Source organism: Hoplias malabaricus, chromosome 2 (assembly GCF_029633855.1).
Source record: "Hoplias malabaricus isolate fHopMal1 chromosome 2, fHopMal1.hap1, whole genome shotgun sequence".
In the NCBI taxonomy this organism is placed as follows: domain Eukaryota; kingdom Metazoa; phylum Chordata; class Actinopteri; order Characiformes; family Erythrinidae; genus Hoplias; species Hoplias malabaricus.
Window position 1 is genome coordinate 22811947 of NC_089801.1, and position 24176 is coordinate 22836122.

Below are 24176 nucleotides of genomic sequence, written 5' to 3' on the forward strand. Positions count from 1 at the left end.
ATGTAAAACAGTGTAGGATACATCTACAGTCTTCAAAAATTGGCCAACTCTAGGAACTTCAGCAGACATTCAGTTATTTACATTTTCAATCAGATATCACTCAGTTCCTTCCTCCCACAGTGAACAGCACGGATGATGATTTGGACAGCGTGTGTGTCCTACTAGCATGCTTGTGTTTTCGGTGAGTGCCTTAAGTAGAAGCTGAATTCACTGATATTATGGGATGTCTTGTTACACTTGGACACAATGTATAGCTACTCAGAAACCACCCTTTATTAAATTCTCCTCAGTGTTTGCCTGTTGCTCTGAGACTGTCAGTTTACTGAGCTTAGCCAAGGAGGTGCTCATGAAAATAATGCAAGAAATGGGCTTATTGCAATACAAGCGTGTAAAACAGAAGGTAAGAAAAGATACAGAAAGCACACAGGTGGTGTTAAACACTATTAAAGGTTTTATTTGAAGCTGTAGTGTGTTTTTATTTCATTACTAATTTCTAAAATACACAGAAACTCTTATTATCTGAAAAGTGCAGTGTAATACAACACAATCCAAAAACCAACCAAAAATGAAAGGCTCCTTGCACTCTGGGCATAAAATGATTTTCTTTAAGCCAAAGCAAATGTTCAACACTTCTTGGTGCTACACTTGCTCATACATTATTTCTTCTGAAATTAATGGCATTAAATATGAGCTTCCCCATTTGGTTCAATAACAGATTCTGGGAAAACTACACTAGAGTTTCCTCAAATTTGATTCCATTTCGGATGATTACTTCTGGATTTTAAACACCACTCCAGCTCATTACAAATGTACTGAAAAGGTTGTACAAATGTACTGTTCGTTAAGGTTGCAGCAGGTTTTACGTCGTACAAAGTGCATGTATTGTGTTTCCATTTTTGAAAACGCATGTTGTCTCTTAGGTATAAGGTAGCGAGAGAGAGAGAGAGAGAGAGAGAGAGAGAGAGAGAGAGAGAGAGAGAGAGGTACCTGTAAAGTTGCTTGTGTAGTTGATAAAAGGAAACGTGTTCTCTGTTTGAACTTGTGCACTCGCCGTGGCGCGCTCCTGAGAGCGAACCGAGAACGCGCGCTGCTGCTTGGTGGAGGTGACAGGGTCAGAGCAGGAATGGCTCAGAACTGCGGCACCTTTCTCTACTCTCTCCTCGACTACAAGACCGAGAAGTTCGTCGTCGCTCAGAACAAGACAGTCGGGATTCTCTTCAGGCTTTTCCAGCTCGGGGTTATCGGGTATTTAATCGGGTGAGTTCTCCAGAAGCTTCCCACTGCCTCAGCCAGCACAGAGTAGCCTAAAGACCACTGTCGACCGTCACATGTGCTGTTGTTTTTTCTCTGGTGACATTTCATAAACCTTGTCCGTGTACGACCATTTTACCTATTCACGTATTTAATAGGAATAAGGTATGAAGTAGCCATTTTACAAGTGGCAGATTGTTTACTTCAGCATTTCCAAACCTGTCCCTGTAGAAGCCCGGTATTATTTATAGTCGAAGGAGGGTAAAATGACTAGATATATTTAATGCAGGACGTTTTGTTCTAAATGTTTGTTGAAAACTTATGTAATTCCCACAGTAGACATTCGACTGCATTAAAGCATTCAGTAAATAATACTATAAGAGATATTGTTCTATCTTCTAGTTTTAAGCCTTATCAGAAGAGTAGAAGCTGTAACTGGAGTGAATGGGGGAAAACTCCCTTTAAAGGAACACTGTAATATTTTTACCTTAAAATTACAACTTCAAAATCATTGTGGTGCTTCTCTGACCTGTATTATTGAAAATAGAGCCATGTCATTGCTTCTCTGGGCGCAGCACTTCAGAAACTACAGTATGTAACTTTTGGAGAAGGGTAGGAAACAAACGCCCTTCCCCTTTGATTGAGTGCAGTAAGAATTAATTATACTAGGGCGAACCCCAGGAGCAAAAACCCTAAAAATGACTTGGTGTTTCTTTAATATCCTTCATGTCAGAAGTACTAGGAGCAGGTGTACACACATTTGGCCACGTGCTGGATACTTGTACTTAAACTCAAGTACACTTAACAGCCACCTGTTCATTCAACACATGTAGTTTGTCCCCCTTTGTTGTAGCGGCAGCCTCTACTGTTCTGGGGAGATTTTTCAATAAGTCAGTGCAAGAGTGAGGTCAGGTGCTCATGCTGGGTCACAAATGCCAGTCCAACCCCTTTTTCATGACTCCACATCCCTATATCATGGGTGCTTTATACCCTTCCTGTCTGGGCTCTATAGTATTTCAGGTGATCAGCGCTTTTATATGGAGAGTATAATATAGGTCCTGTGTGCATATTTGAATATCTGTTTTCACAATGGGTGCACACATTTGCCTTTAAAGGTACAACAGCAATTTAAAAGTCCAATTTTGTTCCCTAAAGGTACATTCATTACATTCTCTTCTCCAGAAAAAGAGGTGAATATTTGTAATTTTTCGTTATAAAACTAAAATTAAACAAAATGGTATAAATCCAGGAGATGTAATGGGGGCGTATGAAATCAACACAATAACAAAATCTACCATTATAATAGAATAAGGTACAATTATGTTTTCTATCTGAAGGTAACATTGAGGGTACCACAACAGTGACAGTTTTTTTGGCAGCGTAGTGTCTATTAGTAATTAAAGGACCCTGCTTCATACATTACCTTTTTTTGTTAACTGATCCCTTATTTTCTTGCTGCCTTGCATTGTAAAATTGCCATCGTATTTTTGACTGAGTGAGTATGTGGTGCCCTGTGATGGACTAAATACATTTATTTATTTATTTATTTTTGCAGTTTATCAGTACTTAAAGTGTTTCGTCCATCCCTTCTCACAGCTTTCCATTTTCTTTCATTACCCTCTGCTGTTTTATTAATGCAGTTTATTGTTCTCATTCGCCTTGTGTCTGAAAGCAGTCGACTAATGTTCTGACACTAAGCACAGTTGCTCTATTTGTAGATCATGGCATTGCATTGCATGGCTCTGAGTTAGAAACAGCTGCTCCATGCAGCTCTTCAGCAGAAGGAAACCAGGCAGGCAGTGTGTGCCTGTTGAACTGAGTGTTAAGATTAATCCAAGTGTGTTAATCATGTAGATGGCCAAATTTACACTGTATGAACTCAAATGTACAAAAATACAGCCAACAATCTGGCTTGTATTGTTTATTTGTTCTGTTAGTGCTTTTGTCTGTTTTTGAAGATGATAATTATGTAATACAATGGACACATTAGCAAGTCTGTTTGAGATTACTTTCATTACGTTTCATTGTGATCTGAGGTTCATGTAAGATGAGGTTTGTGTAGTTTTTACAAACCCCAGGTCTGTAATCTTCCATTGCTTGTTAGCTGCATTAGCCATGTTTATAGTGAGGAAAGACAGCCTGCCAGAGATAAAACCCATGGTTTACAGAAGGCCAAGCAAAAGCATAAATATGGTACATTACAGTAAACAGTCAGAAAGGAAATGTTTTATGGTGTCGGTTCCTTTAGCAGACTTTCTGAAGCTGCTTTACTTATGTTGTGTGCGTCTGAAACCATTTGCATTATACTTTGATGTGCAGGCTGTGTTGCATTGCACAAGCCATGCAGAATTGCCTCTTCTCTTGGATGTGAAATAGTGTTGGATTGTGTTTTTTTTAGGTGGGTATTCATATGGAAAAAAGGCTACCAGGAAAGAGAGGAGGCCATCCAGAGCTCTGTGTTCACTAAACTTAAGGGTGTTGCACTCACCAATAACTCAGATCCAGGCCTCCAGGTATGGGGCGCTGAAGACTATGTTATCCCCTCTCAGGTAAGAGCAGTTTATCCAAATCAACTTAAAAATATCAGTCCTTTCAAAATTATTCAGTTTGCGCTGTATATGTCAGAAAACTGCAATTGTTCTTTATAGGATTATTGTAGTATTTTAGCTCATAGCAAACAGCAATTGACATGGACTGTTATGGAAAATAAAAGTTTGCACAATTAGACATATTTCCTAGTTGACTACTCATAATTTTCATAGGGAAAACAAAACACTTCAAAGTTAAATACTGATGAAAAATAGAAATAACGCATCAAATCACATTTCACTTAGCAGCTAAATAATGACTCTAATTTAACCTTAATATTAATAATAGTAATAACAATAATAATAATAAGCGAAGTAAAACATCTGCGCTGTAACGTTTTTACAAACGTAGCTTCACTTTTAAGCATTTGTACATGATACAAATGTGATATTGCTCTATTAAAGCTCGTTCAATATTCAGTCAAAAATATATTCAATTTAGTTCAACTTATCTATTTGTTGTATTCTTTTGTTTACGAGCAGACATTCTTAAAGCTCTGTGGCACGTACTAGTCAACTAATCTACTAGTCTGCAAGCCTTCATGACAACAGTGCCGATTGGCTTAGTGGGTTTATCACTATTAGACAAAACTTGTATCTCATTAACAGAAATTTTAAAACAGAACAAAATAAAAATCATTCTCCATAAAGTAATCTTGACTTGTTTCTCTGCTTTTAGAAATCTGTTGCTTAAAGCACTTTCCTGAGGCCTGTTCCAATCCCAGTCTATTTTATATAAAAGTGTCTTGATCAAACTTATTTCACACAGACATCATGTAATAATGTGCTAACCACAAGATAGTAACGTGTCTGTGTGAGAAATAGAGGCGGTATTTATATCTGTACAGGAAGTTTAAAGTTTCAGTCATAGAGAAGAGTTAGTCATTCAAGAGCAAGTCAACAATTCCAGAATTTGCAGACCTTATAATAAGGTCCTTCAGGTCCTTAAAGCATCCTTCTAGAGCATTCTCATACACCAGATATTAGGACCATCCAATAGTTAATTTGGATTAATAATATAATACTTAAGTAATAAGCACTTAAATATTAACACTTAAATAAATGGGCAAAATTGACCTGCACATCTAATGAGTGGTTTTGCTACTTTAATGTGCATCCATTGTTTACACATTTGTTCATCCATTGCCCACTTTGTACAATCATCCATTAAAATGCATTGATCATTAAAATGGGACACACTGGAGCAATGGTGTATGATCCTATGCTCAGCCTGCTCAATCAGCTCAATAAAAGCTGGTTAAAACTTGTGTTTGAAGGTCCATCCAGTACTGTTTGTATCATTAGAGTGGCTTTTGTGATCCAAAACTATTTGTCCTACACCAGTTTCTGACATCACCAAAGTTTATGTGACTAAATACAGCCAAATCTAAAACAAACACCAACTATTTGTACTCTTCAGTTCAGAAGAAGTGTTAAATGAGCTTGTGTCCACAGACATTTGGGTGAATAAATTACTCACTTACTCATACACTCACTTAGTCAGGTTTAGTTGACTGAAGAGGTTACTGTAATGCTAAAATAGCTGTTGATCCTTCTGAAGTTTGCTGCTTTGCATCAGTGACACTGCATGTCCTTGTTACGTGTGTTACTGCTGATTTACAGTTTTTAGGCTTTTAGGTAATAAATTCATTTTAAATTATTCATTCATCTTTTGTAAAGTTATGGTAGTATGGTCCCAGAAATACACTGTAATACGGCAACACGCTGTGAACAATTTAAATGTAAATACCCGCATATGTTTTTGCGTAAAAGTTTCTCGGCCAGTTCTGAAACATTGTGAGCTTTCCTGCACCAGCTCACATACTCTTCTTCAGTCTTTTTTTAAATTCATGTGTTTAACTTAGTCATTGGCAGACACTGAGGTTTATCTGATAACATTTACGAACAAACTGGATCGGAAACTTGCAGGTACTTGGTGTTCAGAGGCTTTTGCCAAGGTAGTATTTTCTTAATTAAATGTGTCCTTAATTAAAGGTAAGTATCTCACAACTGCAAGAGAATTTTTATATATAAAGCAGCCGAATCTTCCAACTGGAAACATCATTTGGGATAAATACCAAACACACAGGCTACAATATTTTATTTATGAAGTTAATTCATGTAAAATATATTGGATATTTCTGTTGATTTTCATCAGCTTTTCTGTTTTGTGGCTGGCATTGAGTGTCATTGTTATGTTGTTTATTGAGACATATTTTTATATTATATTTTCCTTCAAGGGGGATAGAGTCTTCTTTATAGTGACAAATTACCTCCAAACTCCAAACCAGAAACTTGGCTTCTGCTCTGAGGTAAAAACACTAGCACTAACTGCACCATCTTCTTAGTTAATACATCTCTTCTGTTGTTTATGAACCCAATGACACACAAGCTTAACCCTATAAAGCCAAACGTATCAAATATGATACATGTTCTTTAAATGTGTCTGTTTCATCATCTAATGAAGAGAAATACAGAAACAAACTTCCATCCTTTTGGGGCAAGTGTTCTGAGTTCTCTACTGAACTGCGAATGAAGTGGAAGTATTTCCGTGCATTTACCAAACCATTACAAAAATGTTGCTATCATCATGAAAACACAGCAAAAAATCTCATGACTACATTTTTGCTGTGATTTGAATGACATGTAGTAAAACTAAGTATTTTTGTTCAATTTCATAGATGTAGTGTTTTCTACCTGTCAAATGCTAATTAATTATAATAAATATTCAGAAAATTAAATTTGTTCTTTACAGCAGCAAAACACATTTAGATAAGTTTACAAAATATTTTTATGAAAGAAAAAAATATTTTTAGTTTTCTGAAAGCCTTTGTGTGCAAAGTGTGTTTTTGTCTTTGTGTGCAAGTTTTGAATGACCTAATACCTCAAGCCAAGGTTCAGACAGTGACAGAAACAACTGTAGTTCCCGTAAATATGGAAACACAGTTGTGTAGATCAACAAAAATAGCCTCTGTGGTTTTGGGTTTTTTATTACCACTTGTATATGAAATTTAAAAACATCAGAGAGAATCACAGACTACTCATAGGTCTGGAATAATATCATTTTTATGTTTTTAAGTTCAGAAGAGGCACGGTGGCGCAGCAGGTAGTGTCGCAGTCACACAGCTCCAGGGACCTGGAGGTTGTGGGTTCGATTCCCACTCCGGGTGACTGTCTGTGAGGAGTTGGTGAGTTCTCCCCGTGTCCGCGTGGGTTTCCTCCGGGTGCTCCGGTTTCCTCCCACAGTCCAAAAACACACGTTGGTAAGTGGATTGGCGACTCAAAAGTGTCCATAGGTGTGAGTGTGTGAGTGAATGTGTGTGTGTCTGTGTTGCCCTGTGAAGGACTGGTGCCCCCTCCAGGGTGTGTTCCCGCCTTGCGCCCAATGATTGCAGGTGGGCTCTGGACCCACCGCGACCCTGAATTGAATGAAGTTCAGAAGAACAGAGACAGCCATTTGACATCGATTGTTTCATTGAAACGAATCAAAGTTAAGAAAAAGTTGTAAATAAAGTGTGCTTTAACTGATGAAGTGAACTGAATGAAAGACAAATTAAAGAAAAATAATATTGTTAAATGCCTAAATATGATGCATTCAGAAATTATATGATCCAAAATGTATAAATTAAAAACGTTTAGAATTTTAGTTAAAGGACTTCATATTTACTGTATTATTATTTCATGTGTTAGGCTTTAAAAGGTTAATAAAAACCTAGACTGGAAGTCTACCAATTCTTCAAAATATTATGTATAATTCAGTCAAGATGATGAATAAATATCAAGTAATTCAGTTGTTTAATGTAATGTTTCACTGTAGAGAAACAAACAGAACCACAGCAATTTCTACAGCAATGTTGATTGTAACTACAGATAATAGAATGAATAGAATTTAATATAAAACAAAAAATACTTAATTAATTTGTCTTTTTTGTCATGTTGCATTTTAGATTTTTTAAGCTTTACATATGTAGTAATGGGTCTTGGAGCATCAAACAACACAGAATGTGTTTTTAAAAACCATCTTAAAATCATCTTGACAGTTTAAAAAATCAGTGCACTTTGCTTTAAATCACATAGAAAATGGAGACTGATAATAACTGTATTAATTGATATTAATAACTGTTTTTATTACTTGGAAGGAGGGAGGTTGAGAACCCAAAAATCTACATTTTTTTCCAGTGGGGAATGGTAAAACTTATTTGATGTGATGAAATAAAGGCCATGATTTTATGTATGTTGCTCTTGTTGATATAATTTCATTTATTTTGAAGCCCATTGCATTGTAAGTGGTCTACTCTGTGGTTATTTTTTGGTTCCTCTGAATGATTTCAGAGTCCAAAAGTACCAGATGGTGTTTGTTCACACAATGCTGATTGTCCAGAAGGCGAAGCAGTCACAGCAGGTCATGGTAAGAAGAATGAATGCGCAGAACATTTAAGAATATATACACACAGTTCTGTTAATCATGTGATTTTTTGTAAACGGCTCTCACGTTTAATCTGAAAGTGAAAGAAAACTACTAATCTCATGTAACACAAAAACAACACTCTCTTTAAAGGAAAGGTGGAGTTCTACAAAACGCTAAACTTAATTTTGCTGTTTTGATGTGTTGAAGGTGTGAAAACAGGACGTTGTCTGAATAACACAGGAACCTGTGAGATTCACGGCTGGTGTCCTGTCGAGCACGATAATGCACCCTCGTAAGAAATACAGCACATTATTACATCACACGATACACATTTTCTTCACTATTGATGAATTTCAGCTTTCATTTCTTTAACCCTTGACCTTAGGAGGAAGTCCACTGAAAATTGAGGTCAAATGCTTTTGCGTGTTTTTATACAATTTAGGGTTCCTTTGTTGGAAAAAGCAGAAGACTTCACCATATACATCAAGAACTTCATTAGGTTTCCAAAGTTTGACTTCTCCAAGTGAGTAATAATGAAATGTGGATGTAATTTGAGTGTGGGCTAAAAGAGGTATACAATTTGCAGGTCAGCCATGGCCTAAAGGTTAGTGAAGCAGTCTTGGGTCCAGAAGGTCTGGCAGGGTATCCTCATGACTGGAAGTGATGAAACAGCTCTGTCTCCTCAGTCCACAGTTGAGGGGCCCTTAAGGGGTTGTGTGTGCTCACTTCCTGTAGTGCACTAGTGGTGTGTGGGTTCACTACCACAGATGGGTTAAATTCTGAAGGCATATTTCATTGTACAATGACCATAACGTTATCTTGTGTTGTACTATTTGATCACATAAAGATTGAGCAGCTACATTTTAGAAATGTGTTCATTTAACAAAGAATGATAATTAGAAAATTCTAAGTTAAATTTTTTGTTTAGAGTTATATAATCAATCTCCTTTTATTTGACCTCTATAAATATTGTATTAACGCCTTTATTTACTTGTTATATTTATTCGGAAACAACAGGGATCAAATCTGGCGGGAAATGTAAGAGGCTACAGTCGATTCGTAATGAATCAGCGAATCGTATTTTGATTTCTTTTATTTAGGGCCAGTTTCAGATTCATTCAAGTTCAGAAATGTTAAATAATAGGATCACCCTATTAACAACTCCCTTGATTTCAGATTTATGGAGGGTTTCATTCCAAAGCATATTTTAGATTCTATCTTTGACCAACTTTCTCTCTAATTACCTGGGTCACCCGCAATCACATAGAGCACACAAGCTGGGAGTATGAATGCTTTCTTTGGGACATATGAAGTCAGCCACAACTTATTTTTGATCTACTACTAACTTAATAGCATTTAACAGCTTATCACACTAATAGGAGCACATTAATTGCCCACACTCACACTAACTGTTGTTTATGTAATGTTAACATGTGCCTTGATTGACTAGTATTAGCCAGCAAGAGCAAGAGCATTTACTCACACGCGCGTGTGTGTGTGTGTGTGTGTGTGTGTGTGTGAGAGAGAGAGAGAGAGAGAGAGAGAGAGAGAGAGAGAGAGAGAGAGAACAAGAGACAGAAGAGGAGAATGAGAAAAGAGCAAAAGAGAAGAGGGAGAAGAAGACAGAAAGAGAAACGGAGAGAGAGAGTGTGTGTATATGATGGGGAGTGGTGAAAGAGGGGATTTCTGGACATACAGGAATCCAGTTCTATGTTAGGAGCAAGATGACTCTGCATGTCTTGGCTTTAGTCACCTGCTATATATACACCCACACGGTCATTTAGGGGGTCACTGAGGCTATGGCTCATCTTTATGTGTGGGAGCCTTTGACAGAACCTTGTCCATTGTATTCCTGTATTGGTCACTGTTCAAAGACCTACAGGAATTTGCAAATCAAGGACTAAGACTCGCTTTACAGTTGACACTTTGCTTTTAGGCCTGTGGTGCTGTCAGTCATACAGTCATGCGTCCAATATTGTCAGTTTTGGACCAACACAGTATCAGTATCATGGAGCCTCTAGTCATTCCCAACTCTGTTAGTGTCAGAGGAAAGCCAGTGATTAGAAATGTGAGGGTCCAGTGGGCTGCTATTTAAAGGCCTAGCAGTGAAGCGGAAGAGTATCAAAGCCAACAGCAGGGGTAATGGTGTTGATTTTTAATCATTAACCAACAGCTGCACCTGCAGTCCTTATACTCAGTCCATAGAACTGTATTTGTGTTCAAGAAGAGCATTTCTTCTGAAATGAAGGGTATTAATATAGAGCTTGTCCTTTTTTAATGCAGCAATAGCTTCTAGCCGTCTGGGAAGGATTTACATTTGATGCTCAAACATTGCAATGAGGATTTGATTAAAGAGAAGAATATTAGAAAATCACTGATGTTGACTAGTTCTGATCCATCCATATCAAAGTAGTGTCATTCATAGAATAAAATTGTTAAAATTAAAAAGTTTTAATATATATTTTTAAAATTTGTTTCCAAAAAGGGTGGCACTGTGGTGCAGCAGGTAGTGTCGCAGTCACACAGCTCCAGGGACCTGGAGGTTGTGGGTTCGATTCCCACTCCGAGTGACTGTCTGTGAGGAGTGTGGTGTGTTCTCCCCGTGTCTTCGTGGGTTTCCTCCGGGTGACTGTCTGTGAGGAGTTTGGCGTGTTCTCCCCGTGTCTGCGTGGGTTTCCTCCGAGTGACTGTCTGTGAGGAGTGTGCTGTGTTCTCTGTGTCTGCGTGGATTTCCTCCGGGTGACTGTCTGTGAGGAGTGTGCTGTGTTCTCTGTGTCTGCGGGTTTCCTCCGGTTGCTCCGGTTTCCTCCCACAGTCCAAAAACACATGTTGGTAGGTGGATTGGTGACTCAAAAGTGTCCATAGGTGTGAGTGTGTGAGTGAGTGTGTGAGTTGCCCTGTGAAGGACTGGCGTGCCCTCCAGGGTGTGTTCCCACCTTGTGCCCAGTGTTTCTGGGTAGGCTCTGGACCACTGCGACCCTAAGGAATAAGGGTTACAGACAATGAATGAATGAATGTATTTTACTATTAAAGATGCCCCCTTGTGGATCATTTTCACTCAAAAAAAGTGTCCGTAGGTGTGAGTGAATGTGTGATTGTGTGTGTGTGTTGCCCTGTGAAGGACTGGCACCCCCTCCAGGGTGTGTTCCCGCCTTGCGCCCAATGATTCCAGGTGGGCTCTGGACCCACCACAACCCTGAACTGGATAAGGGTTACAGATAATGAATGAATGTTTCCAAAAAAAAGTTCTCCTTTCTCCTTAAAAGTGGCTTAGACTTAACACTACACATGAATTATGTGCACTACCTTATATACATTATGAATGTGCAGATAGTCCCCAAATTCTATCTCCGCTCATTCCTCTGCAGCCCGCCTGCAGCTGGAAGGCCTTACTTGCAAGTGGATGGGACTGGTTTCTGGTTGATTGAAATTGCAGGTTTAATGCTGTCATGGTCTGCTTACACCTAGAAAAAAAACATAAAATGTCATAATGTATGTAAACAAATGTGTGTGGTCTAATCTACCACTTACAATAAATATATATTTATTAGAAAACAGATACTTACAATTGTTTCATTCTCTGTTATCCTCAAGATCCAATGTTCTCTCCACTGCCAACAAGTCATATCTAAAGACATGCAGATACAACAAGGACCATAGCCCCTACTGCCCCATTTTCCGCATGGGAGACATTGTACGCTGGAGTGGTCACAACTTCCAAGATGTAGCTGTCAAGGCAAGTGTTCTTAATGTTGTTCTACACTGCTGAGTGATTACAGATGCCTTGATGTGCAATTGTGTCTCAGTTTTGAGCCATAGAGATGAAGCAAATGGAGACAAATCATCAAAACAATGAATGCCCCAGTGCCATGTAGGATGGGTGAGGCTTCAAGACTGGAAACCGTGTTTGATTACCATGGAATTGATTTCATTATGAGTTCCTCTTGATCATATTTCACATGTCTTCTGAGAAGCTCTTTCACGTGTCTTGTGAGAAGCTCTTGACGAGTTTACAGGCCGTTAGAGTCAATTTACTTGAGTTTACCCCAATGCTACTTTCATTTGTAAGGGCCTTGCTGTTCAATAATGTATGGAGAAGAAGAATTAAATCAAACAGACCAAAAGAAACTTCCATGGAATCAACAATGACCTCTGTACCATATATTTTCTGTCTTCTGTGCACTCAGGGTGGATATATTGGAGTGGTGATTGACTGGATCTGTGATTTAGATAAAGACTACTCTGAATGCAATCCCCAGTACAGCTTCACCCGACTGGATGCCTTGAAAAATTTAAATGATTCCATCATCTCAGGATACAACTTCAGGTGATTTTATTTTTTGTTGTTTAAATGTGTCTCATTGGGGGACTCTAAACCATGCATTGAACATTTGAAAATGTAATACTATATTTTCCCTTTTCATTTTCAATTAAGAAATAACTTAACCCTCTATGGCATAGTGTTGCCCTCAGGCAACAAACCTTTTCGGCCCTAAAATCTTCCCTTTAAATAAAAATGAATATTTTAATAATTCCAGTGTCACATGACATGTCAGTGACCAATAATATGGGGTGCTGAAGTGCGTGTCATTGTCTGTCTGAGGGTGGAGCAATAAGAAAGCAGTTCTGCATAGGACACAGTGCTAGCAAAGGGTAAGAAAAAGCATTAGTTTTCATTTTTTTAAATAGACATTCATTCACACAAAAATAAGTATATGTACATAAATGCTTAACGAACGACATTTCATTGTTTAAATAAATAATTTCTTTATATTTATATACTAAAACTGCCTCAAGGCAACATTGTGCAATTAGACTACTTCTTAGGGCCATATGCAAAAAGCTGGATAAGACAATGATCACATTCAATGTTTTTGCTGTGTCCTATCTACCAGTTCTCACAGTAAATGGACACAAAGACATTTTATGGTCAACGGGAACCTGATCAAGCAGTTAGGGTCATTCCTTCAGAAAGTGAAGATAGTGAGCTTGAGACAAGTGACAGCGAGGATGAATGGACACCAGAATCAGGTCCGGGGAGAAGTTAGGAGCTTTTAGGAACTTAGGAACTTTTAACGTAAAATAATTCATTCATTCATTTTCTGAAACCGCTTATCCAATTCAGGGTCACGGTGGGTCCGGAGCCTACCCAGAATGACTGGGTGCAAGGCAGGAACACACCCTGGAGGGTGCACGAGTCCTTCAAAATAAGATTTATCCATGAGCTTTTTGGTGAGGCATTGTGCTTCCACTATGGGAATGAAATTATACAAGTAAAATGTGTATGAAATACATAAGAACTAATTTCTCCCCTGCTTGCTTTCTTCTTGAAGCTGATTGTTTGCCTGTTGATAATGATCCTGAGCCTGTTGTTGAAGATGAAGGAACAACACAGTTCAAACTTTACTGATTACCCAGAATGGCAGGACAACCTTTCCAATATCAGATGAGATCTGGTCCCCCCTGGAGTAGTAAAAGCAATTTTTTCTGACATCTTGCAAGTCATTGTAGAGCAGTCAAATCTATACGCTATGCAATGCGATGTCAACAAGCCCCTAAATCTCACGGTCAAAGAACTGGAGCAGTTTCTGGGTACTGGGATGTATTTGTAATTATTTGGTTTGCCAGGCACTCGCAAGTGGCGGAAATCAGATGCACCCTGTGTTTCACAACCACAAAAAAACGGTTTCCTGAAGTTCCACACAAAACGAATTCACAGTTAGCAATAAAAGAAACATTTCACCAAACAATACCTCAGAAAAACACACCTTCCAACACACACACACACAAAATGCCTACAGTAAGGAAACAGTTCCAGTGTTACAATATTGATGTATAAGTCTTTTTTTGTGGTGATAAACATATTCTGGTTGAAGCTTGTTTTAATAAAATATTCTAATGCATATATTGCATGTTTTTATAGTATTTTACATATTAAGTATATTATAGAAATCCTTTGTGTTTTAGTAGAACTGTAGCACACATTTGCCCTGAGGCACCAAAGTAACACTGGGTTGTTGTGGGTGGGGCAATAAAATGTTAAAATCAGGGACCTCCAATTTTCCAAAGAAATAAGTTGTAATATGTTTTTTTACTAAAAAAATTCAAATTCATGCCATAGAGGGTTTTGTTAAATGGGCACTCATAGTGAAAAATGTAACTATCACTGGACTAGTCTAAGCCAAGTAAGATTTTCAAAGTTGAAAGTGTAACGGTGTATCTCAGAAGGCAATCTATTCCCTAAGTAGTTTATGAAACAGATGTTTCAGCACCCACATTGTGCATTAAACTACATATAATAGATGTAGTTATATATAATAGAAATCCATTCATATTCAGCCATTAGCTGCATGACTTGCATTCAAAAATACCACTTCTAACCCTAATGATTCAAGAAGAGGGCCTAGTATGGTGTCAAAATAGATTCTAAAGTTCTGCGAACTAAAAAACAGAATCCATAACCAATAAATGACATTTTTGGCTGATTAGAAAAAGACCGACCAACAAACACAGATAAACCACATCAACTATTTTTAACGATTATGTCTTTTAGTAATGCACAGTTCATCTTAGAAGCTTAGTCGTTTTACAATCAGGGTTAGGGTGTGCAGAATGGGCTGCGTGGGTGGGGCTTAACTTTAACAGCTAATGACTGTGTAGATCCCGACACAGTCAAAAGTCAAAAGCCTGAAACTTCTGGAGGCGAAAGCGAAACTGAGAGAAGCGCAACTGAAAAAAGGCGAAAGAATGAAAGCGAAAATATATTCTTCAAGGATATTAAACTCAAAATAGACGATTATATACAGAAATATTATGTTTCCAAACCTGTTTTTATAACTCTCAATATTAATGACAATTATTTCATTCATTCATTCATTATCTGTAACCCCTTATCCAGTTCAGGGTCACGGTGGGTCCAGAGCCTACCTGGAATCATTGGGCGCAAGGTGGGAATACACCCTGGAGGGGGTGCCAGTCCTTTACAGGGCAACACAGATACACACACACATTTACTCACACCTACGGACAATTTTCAATCCACCTACCAACGTGTGTTTTTGGACTGTGGGAGGAAACCGGAGCACCCGGAGGAAACCCACGCGGACACGGGGAGAACACACCAACTCCTCACCGACAGTGACCCGGAGCGGGAATCAAACCCACAACCTCCAGGCCCCTTGAGCTGTGTGACTGCGACACTACCTGCTACGCCACCGTGCCGCCACAATTATCTCAATTACAAAATATAATTTATTGGTTAGGATTCTTGAACATATGAGGCCATATGAGAGGTCACTGATTTGATTCCCACAACCAATCCAGTCCATGGCTGAGGTGCCCTTGAGCAAGGCACCTAGCCCACAACTGCTCTCTGGGCGCCGGGAACGGCTGCCCTCCACTCTGAGTGTGTGTTCACTGTTATAGACACATCTCGTTGTATGTTGTACATCCATCCATCTATCCATTATCTACTGCATATCCGGGTCCGCATCATGGGGGAAACAGTTCGAGTAAAGAAATCCATATCTCCCTTTCCCTAGCCACTTCTTCCAGCTCTTCCGAGGGGATACCAAGGCGTTCCCAGGCCAGTCGAGACATGTAGTCTCTCCAGCATGTTCCGGGTTCTGGGGTCTGGGGTCTCCTCCCCATTGGACATGCCCTGAACACCTCACCAGGAAGGCGTCCGGGAGGCATCCGGAGCAGATGCCCAAACCACCTCACAGAGTCTCTCCCAGATTTCTGAACTCCTAACCCTGTCTCTTAGAGGGAGAGTCCAGACACCTTGCAGAGAAAACTCTTTTCAGCCGCTTGTACCTGTGATCTCATTCTTTCGGTAACTACCCAAAGCTCATGACCATAGGTGAGGGTTGGGACGTAGATTGAACGGTAAATCGAGAGCTTTGCTTTCCTGCTCAGCTCTCTCTTCACCACAATGGACCGGTACAGAGCCAGCATTACTGCTGACGCTGCACCGATCCGCCTGTCAGTCTCCCACTCCATCTTTCCTTCACTCATGAACAAGACCCTGAGGTATTTAAACTCCTCCACTTGAGGCAGGAGCTCACTTCCAACCTGGAGAGAGCACTCCACCCTTTTCTAGCTAAGTACCATTTACTCATATTTGAAGGTGCTGATTCTCATACCTGCCACTTCACACTCGGCTGAAAACTGGCCCAGCAAGAGCTGGAGATCCTGGCTTGTTGAAGCCAACAAGATCACATCATCCGCAAAAAGCAGACATGGGATCCTGAGACCACCGAACCGGACACCTTCCGCCACCTGGCTACGCCGAGAAAATCTGTCCATAAAAGTTATGAACAGAATTAGTGACAACGGGCAGCCCTGACGGAGTCCAACTCTGACTGGAAAGAGAGAGAGAGAGAGAGAGAGAGAATCCTTTATTAGTTCAAAAGTGGGGAAATTCAAAGTGCTACAGCAGCAAAGGGACAGTAAAGTAATAAAAAAGGGGTTAACAAAGAAAAAATGTTGTAGCTAATTTAAACATAAATAATGGAATATAAAACATAAAAATAAGAAATATCAAAAACTCTGATATTTACAGCACGGTGGTGCAGCAGGTAGTGTCACAGTCACACAGTTCCAGGAACCTGGAGGTTGTGAGTTTCCTCCGGGTGACTGTGAGGAGTGTGGTGTGTTCTCTCTGTGTCTGCGTGGGTTTCCTTCAGGTGACTGTCTGTGAGGAGTGTGATGTGTTCTCTCTGTGTCTCCGTGGGTTTCCTTCAGGTGACTGTCTGTGAGGAGTGTGGTGTGTTCTCTCTGTGTCTGCGTGGGTTTCCTCCAGGTGACTGTCTGTGAGGAATGTGGTGTGTTCTCTCTGTGTCTGCGTGGGTTTCCTCTGGGTGACTGTCTGTGAGGAGTGTAGTGTGTTCTCCCTGTGTCTGCGTGGGTTTCCTCTGGGTGACTGTCTGTGAGGAGTGTGGTGTGTTCTCCCTGTGTCTGCGTGGGTTTCCTCTGGGTGACTGTCTGTGAGGAGTGTGGTGTGTTCTCAGTGTGTTCGCGTGGGTGCTCCGGTTTCTTCCCACAGTCCAAAAACACACGTTGGTAGGCAGATTGGTGACCGTAGGTGTGAGTGTGTGTGTTGCCCTGTGAAGGACTGGCGCCCCCTCCAGGGTGTATTCCTGCCTTGCGCCCAATGATTCCAGACCCTGAACAGGATAAGCGATTAAAGATAAAGAATGAATGAATGAATGAATATTGTATAAAATACCACAGTATTGTATTAAATATTGCACGTTATATATCGTCCAAATAAATGTACATTCTGTATTCTTAGTGTAGGGTAAACTGTCAGTGTAGATGTAAGTGTTTTACTGGGAGCAGTGTTGGTCAAACAGTCTAACAGCAGCAGGAAGGAAGGACCTGAGATAGCTTTCTTTCACACACTTGGGGTGAAGCAGTCAGACACTGAAGGAACTGCCCGGTGCTGTCAGAGTCTCATGCAGGGGGTGAGAGTCATTCTCCAGCATGGATGTTAACTTGGTTAGCATTCTCCTTTCTCCCACCACCCGCACTGGGTCTAGGGGCTTCCCAGGACAGAGTGGGACCTCTGAATGAGTTTGTCCAGTCTCCTCCTGTCTGTGGCAGAGATACTGCTGCCCCAGCAGACCACTCTGCTTTGTCCTTTTCTGTAAAGTGCACTAGTGTTATCCAACCAATCCAGTTTATTGTTCAGGTGAACACCCAGGTACTTATACGAGGTCACCCTCTCAATATCTGTCCCCTGGATGTTCAGTGGTGAAGGGGAGTTTGTACGTTTGTGGATAAACTAAGCACATTTGTGTCCATTTTGTGCCCAATAAAAGTTGTAGTTCTAACAGTGTTTATTAGTTTATGCACAGTGACAAAACCGAATTTTGTCTTGCAGATTTGCTCGATATTACAGAGATGCAGATGGACAGCTCTATCGCTCACTCTTCAAAGTCTTTGGCATTCGATTTGACATCATGGTCAATGGGGAGGTGTAGTAGGCCATAGCATTTTAAGCTTTACTTGAACTGTTCCTGTTAATATATTTTTCTTATCATCGTTGTTTGTTTTCCAGGCAGGGAAGTTTAGCATTATCCCCACGGTGGTGAACATTGGGTCTGGACTTGCCTTACTGGGAGCTGTAAGTGTAACTTCATATCACTGACTGGTTGAACTGGCTGTTCCAGCAGGTTTTTTATAAATATATTGGCTCCCTCCTGTGAACTTTCTTTTACTCTTTATTTTTAAGCCTTAATTTTTCAGCAAGCCAATTCTGTGGCTATTTTTCAGATGATACCGTTTGATAAACTGAGAACAGCTGCAGCTTTGTTTGATTTGCCAATGTTCTTCTGTTTATTTCCTTCTCTAATTAACAGCTGCTAGATACATGTACATTCACACCCACCGCTTTAAGAACGTTGTTTAAGTAATTTTATCTTATAGGGAGAGTTTCTGTGGTCTATAAGGTCTTGTGCTCTTGTGAGGAGTCTGATCTTGTTTCAACTTGTAACCGTTTCTGTAACTCCTAATATTTCACTTTTTGTTTTTACTTTTCCTTTCTGACAAAAGGCAAAGTGGATTATCGTATATGTCCTAGAAAACACCATTCAGTGTTGTTTTATACCAAGGCAGTTACAGAGAGCAAATGGCTGACAAGAATTTGACCACAAGAGGGCCCTGTTCTATTATTATTTACCATCTGCAAGTTTGTCACAACCAGTGCCACCTACTGTTTTCCCGCCTGGTTCACACGACTTTGTAAACAACAGGAACTGTGTTAAATGGCAAAATTCTGTCGGATTTCCACTGCTTCAAACTATCACAGCTTTTCTGAAATTTGGGAAAGACACATGACAAAGGCAGTTGGCTTAGTGCTGGGTCTTTGTCTTGTGTAGGTTTTTCTTTGGCTTTCTGTTCAGCGTATGTACAGTTCTTACATTTTTCATCCATACTATGTTTTTGCTTCCACAGTTCCTTATACTTGATATTTGTTTGATAAGTCTGTATATATTTAAGGACATTCAGCAATTAATATTTGATAATTAATGGTTGAAAAATATCAACAAATAACAACCAGTTTGAATACATTTGTGTGCGGGGGGTGCTACTTTGTGGAATACCCCAGTGTTCTTTTGTACTGTTGGATTTATTCTTTGTTTATTCTTTTCACTAGGGTGTGTTCATCTGTGATATGATCCTTCTTTATATGATGACCACAAGCTCTTTTTATAGAGACAGGAAATTTGAGCGGGTTAGAAGGTATGACACTTATTTTGAGGGGTTTAAAAGAGTAAATGGCATCCGCACAAAGTTTCACATGTATTACTTTCACCCCCAGCAAAAGTAAGGAGCGAAGACACAGAGATGAGAAGCACAGTAGACACCAGCGGCATGCCCGAGATGGACATCACAAGAAAGAGAACAGGACAGGTGCAGAGGAACAACCGCTCAAAACATTGTCCTCCCCGCCAGCTCACAGTCCAGAGACACAACCTTTGGTCTCTGATTCATTGGAAAAACCTCACAATTCAGGCAGAAAACTGCCCATAACCTCATTATCCAGACTTCACCACAGCCCAGAGAGAAATGCCATGTCTCCAGTCTCATCTTCCAGAACACCAGGCAGTTCTCTGCAGTGAAGGGACAAAACAGAGAGTTCCCACTGCCCACATGACTGGGTTTTCAACCTGAAACTGATGGAATAAGGTTTGAATGAGCTAGTGCACTGGTGCTTCCACCAGTCCATTAGCTTTCTGAACAAACGGGAACCAACAGGTCGTCTGCAGATGGATACTCTTTAGAAAGCTCATTTATGTAAAAATGAAAATTCCTCACTTTTTTTTATTAAAATAGTTTGCTGTAGTATAAAAGTATAGAAACTGAAGGATCACTGGATTAGGAACAGGTAGTTTGTTTCTATACTCATTGTCCATTTTATCAGCTTCACTGACTATACAAGAGCAATACAATAGTTCTACAATAACAGTCCACCAGTTTCTCTGCACACTTTATCCCCATTTCACACTGCTCTTCAGTGGTCAGGATCCCCACAGTGCACTCATGATCTGGGTGGTGGATCATTCTCAGCGCTGCAGCGACACTGACGTGGTGGTGTTAATGTGTGTTGCGCTGTAACGGTGTATGAGTGGATCAGACACAGCAGTGCTGCTTGAGCTTTAAAGTGTCCACTCACTGTCGTTGTTGGCTGTGACACTGAGGGTTTTCAAAACTCTGCCATGTCTAATCCACTCTGAGCATGATTCACCACCCAGATCAAACCTGCACGGTGATGGTACTGACCATTGAAGAGCAGGGTAAAATGAGGATAAGATAATAAACAGAGAAACAGCTGTACTACTGTCTGTTACTGTAGGACTACAAAGTGCTCCTGTGTGGTCAGTGGAGCTGATAAAATGGACGAGTGTAGATACAAAGTAGGTGTTCCTAGTCCAGTGATCCTTCAGTATATAACAGTGTTCTAATTCTAGTTTCATAGTCAGTGTATTGTTTTAAAGGCAGGTTTTAAAAACAGCTAAAAAAAAAAACAATAAAATATGAAATTATGACTGGTTTCTTTAAATGTATCCACACACTGAAAACTAGAAAATGCAAATACCCTACTTTTTTTTTTTACTTTTGTAAAGTTCAGTGAAAACAGTATTAAACTCTGTGTAACATCCAAGTATATTTATAATGACAAATCATGCACATCAATAACATCTGCCAACTGATGCCAACAAAAGTACAGAGTGGCACACACCATGTGTCTTCTCTACAAAAGAGCATTAATTAATTTGGAGGATCTGGAGCTGTTGCATGAGTCTAAGATTACGAAGTTCAGTGCCAGTTGTGGGCTAGAAAGCTTGCAGGCACTGGAATGTGTTTCTGTAGTGATAGATGTCTAACCCAATACCTTTGGGATGAGCTGGAGTAGCATTTGTCATCGAACATGCATCTAATCAACCCACATCAGTGTGAGACCTCAATGCTCTCTGTTGGAAAACGAACCAAACCTCACAGAGGTGCTTCCTTTCAGGTCACTAAATATATAAATAACAAACAATCTTAAGCAACATGAGCAATGAATACGCAGTGAAAATGCAAGAGTTTAGAAGTGGATAAAATCAATTACACCAATCATGATTAGACATGTGTTTATTAGAGGAACTTTGAGGAATACTCTGACACACTACCTGTAATGTTTACCATTTTGGATTAATTTGTTGATGCAGTGCATTTGTTGTCCTTTTCTTTCTCTTGGTGGTATCACACACTTGTTTCACACACAGATAAAAGAAAATTCTATTCCACTGTCAGTATGCTAAACTCCAAACTGACCTACACAATTCATACAGCTTTTCAAAGTATGTGCATCCATGTTATAAACGGAAATTAAGGTTCTCCTTGGCTTCCAATGCCAGGAACTGAGGCATTTCAGGATTGGGAAGCATTTCAGAAATGTTCAGTGCAGTGTCCAAGAGCAGTGCATACAGTTGATTACACACTGGATATCAAGAGGAAACAAAACAAACACACAGATTAAATTATACCTATACATTTAGATACTAACACATTCATACGTTTTGCTCACTCTCAATCTACACGCTAATACATGCTTTCTCAATCCTGACCTAGTCTACTATACATACTGCACCAGTGAACACATTACTAAAGATGATGTACACTTCAGACACCCCAGTCTGTACTACTGTTGTGGGTTTGGATGCAGTACCCCTGTCCTGCACACACCAACACGCTCACGTCTATTGAAGGCTTGTTAAAATTAATTTCCACAGGTTGTGCATCATAAAACTCTTAAAACGTGAAAGCCAACTAAGTGTCCACGCTGCGGGTCATCGATACCATGAGCCTCATTTATTAATTAAAAATATTGGATCTTAGGATGATTGCATGTGAAAATACAGGTTTATTTTGTATTTTATAAAAAGTGAATCTAAAAAATTGTTTAGATTTAAAGGAACACTACATAATATTTCTACAGCTTCAAAATCACTGTTTCTTCACTGGCCTGTAATAGGGAGAACAGAGTAATTGCTACTCTGGGCTCAGCTCTGCAGAAACTGCATTAAATAACTTCTGGAGGAGGGCAGGAGATCACACCCTCTCTCCATTGTTTTCGCTACTGTGCTGTACAACTGAATTACTAGGGGGAGCCCTAGTAGCAAATACCCCACATCTTACCTAGTGTTCCTTTAAAACACGCTGAAATGCAGCAGTCCTTACAGTACAGTTATCCTAGGGTTGTTTTGAAGATCAAATACAATTTGTGATTTCTGGTTTCCATCACCTGCATTTTAAGGTACCTTTATTGTTTCTCCATAATGAGCAAATTCAAATCAAAGCCACAAATTACACAGAATCCTTGTAAAATCTAAACTCTCTTTATGGGCTTATTAAGGTGGATCAAGTATGTTGTTAGCAATGACTCAAAACCAAACTGTGGGGGGCAGGGGTTACTGAATGATCAGGATTGACAACCACCACACACACATTCTACTTTCTCCCATTTCCTTTTCAGTACACATGCACCATGCCGTAAAGGAAAGTCCAGAACAAAACATAGGTGAAAAGCCCCCCAACAAGACCACCAGTAAACAGCAGCCGTCGAGACTTGAAGCATTTGTTCCACCGTCGACCTGCTTTGAGAATGAGGAGCACAGACAAGAGAAAGGAGGCGAGGAAATAGAAGATGAAGCCGTACAGGCCTGTGAGACCGAGGATTCCTGCTGTGGCGCCGGACAAAGCTGACACTGAAGTCCGGCAGTACTCCAGGACTGCTGCATTGCCCCTCACTGCCACCTCGCTGATGAATTGTGGACCCTCGCGTTTAGCTGCCAAAGATGCCATCCTTCTCTACTGGTAATCGTGAGGGCTGTGGGGAAAAAAAAATAAAAACACACATTTACAGACATTTACTTTCATTAGATGCAGTCAACCACACAACACTCTGAAACCTGGAGATGGCACCTGTTCAGGCAAAAAATAAATAAAAATGAATTCCAACAGATAATCCTCGTTTTTAAAACCTGAACATTTGACTCTTATAAAAACAGCAATGGTCATATTAATGGACCAGTGTGTCGCTTTAAGTTATACATTATGTATAGACCGTAGAGGGTAACAAGTGAACAGCAAGTTGGAAGAAAAAAATCCTATAAGGCCGCGATGTAACTGAGGGGCATTTTAAGGTGGAACTCTAAGTCTGAATAAGAAAAAGCCTTAAAGGCCACAAAATAAAGTGGTTACGGTAAGATAATTAAGGTGGTGCGGTAAATGGCAAAACAAGCCTAAGAGTCCGCAATGAAACTGAAGCACATTTTAAGGTGAAATGGTAAATAATAATAAGAAAATGGTACATGAAAAGATCAGTTTATCTTAGCAGGTCTATTTAAGGTGGAATGGATTTGTTCGCTGACACTCACCGTTGGATTTCAGAGAAAACTCTGCGTAAAACACACTACACCTTCAGAATGACCACAGCGCTATCTCACCGTAGACACGCATCAGAAAAATTTGTATTTTTGAGTGATTAGTGTTTTTTTTCCTCACAGAAAACACAACTCTCTTCACCCCTCACTCCTCAGCGACCATGCTCCACCAACAGCGACACCTTTGAGAATTTTTGTAATAAATAAAAGTCCCTAACTTATTTTATTTTCTTCTTCTTCTTCTTTTTCTTCTTCTTCTTCTTCTTCTTATTATTATTATTATTATTATTATTATTATTATTAATAATAATAATAATGTATTATAGCACATACAATTATAATATGACATAAATGACATTATATAAAAACGATTACAATGTGAAGGAAATTAATAAGTAATCATTCATAAACACAAATTGAAATGATTATTATTTCATAAAGGTTTTGAATAAAATTGAATTTAAAAATAATATTTAATAAACTATTAAATGA

At 39.5% G+C, this 24176-nt stretch overlaps 2 protein-coding genes across 2 annotated transcripts; one reads left to right on the forward strand and one right to left on the reverse strand.

The window, feature by feature from the left end:
• Window positions 1-1044: 1044 nt before the first annotated feature.
• On the forward strand, window positions 1045-20841 carry p2rx5 (purinergic receptor P2X, ligand-gated ion channel, 5). Its single transcript, XM_066652085.1, has 12 exons — window positions 1045-1257; window positions 3650-3800; window positions 6080-6151; window positions 8172-8247; window positions 8455-8539; window positions 8690-8770; window positions 11842-11983; window positions 12435-12574; window positions 18134-18227; window positions 18311-18376; window positions 19409-19494; window positions 19574-20841. Exons 1-12 carry the CDS (start codon window positions 1124-1126, stop codon window positions 19872-19874), a joined length of 1428 nt encoding a protein of 475 aa, XP_066508182.1. The 5' UTR covers window positions 1045-1123; the 3' UTR covers window positions 19875-20841.
• A 541-nt stretch (window positions 20842-21382) lies between these two features.
• emc6 (ER membrane protein complex subunit 6) lies at window positions 21383-23858 on the reverse strand. The gene is made up of 2 exons (XM_066660241.1): window positions 23679-23858; window positions 21383-23128 (listed from the first exon to the last, which is right to left on the reverse strand). The coding sequence occupies exon 2, from the start codon at window positions 23101-23103 to the stop codon at window positions 22771-22773; it is 333 nt and encodes a 110-aa protein (XP_066516338.1). The 5' UTR covers window positions 23104-23128; window positions 23679-23858; the 3' UTR covers window positions 21383-22770.
• Window positions 23859-24176: the final 318 nt, after the last annotated feature.

Coding starts and splice junctions, on each gene's coding strand:
- p2rx5 (XM_066652085.1), top strand. CDS start 1,124: ATGGCTCAGAACTGCGGCACCTTTCTCTACTCTCTCCTCGACTACAAG. Junction 8,248..8,454: donor AGCAGTCACAGCAGGTCATG/GTAAGAAGAATG, acceptor GATGTGTTGAAG/GTGTGAAAACAGGACGTTGT. Junction 19,495..19,573: donor AAATTTGAGCGGGTTAGAAG/GTATGACACTTA, acceptor TTTCACCCCCAG/CAAAAGTAAGGAGCGAAGAC.
- emc6 (XM_066660241.1), bottom strand. CDS start 23,103: ATGGCATCTTTGGCAGCTAAACGCGAGGGTCCACAATTCATCAGCGAG.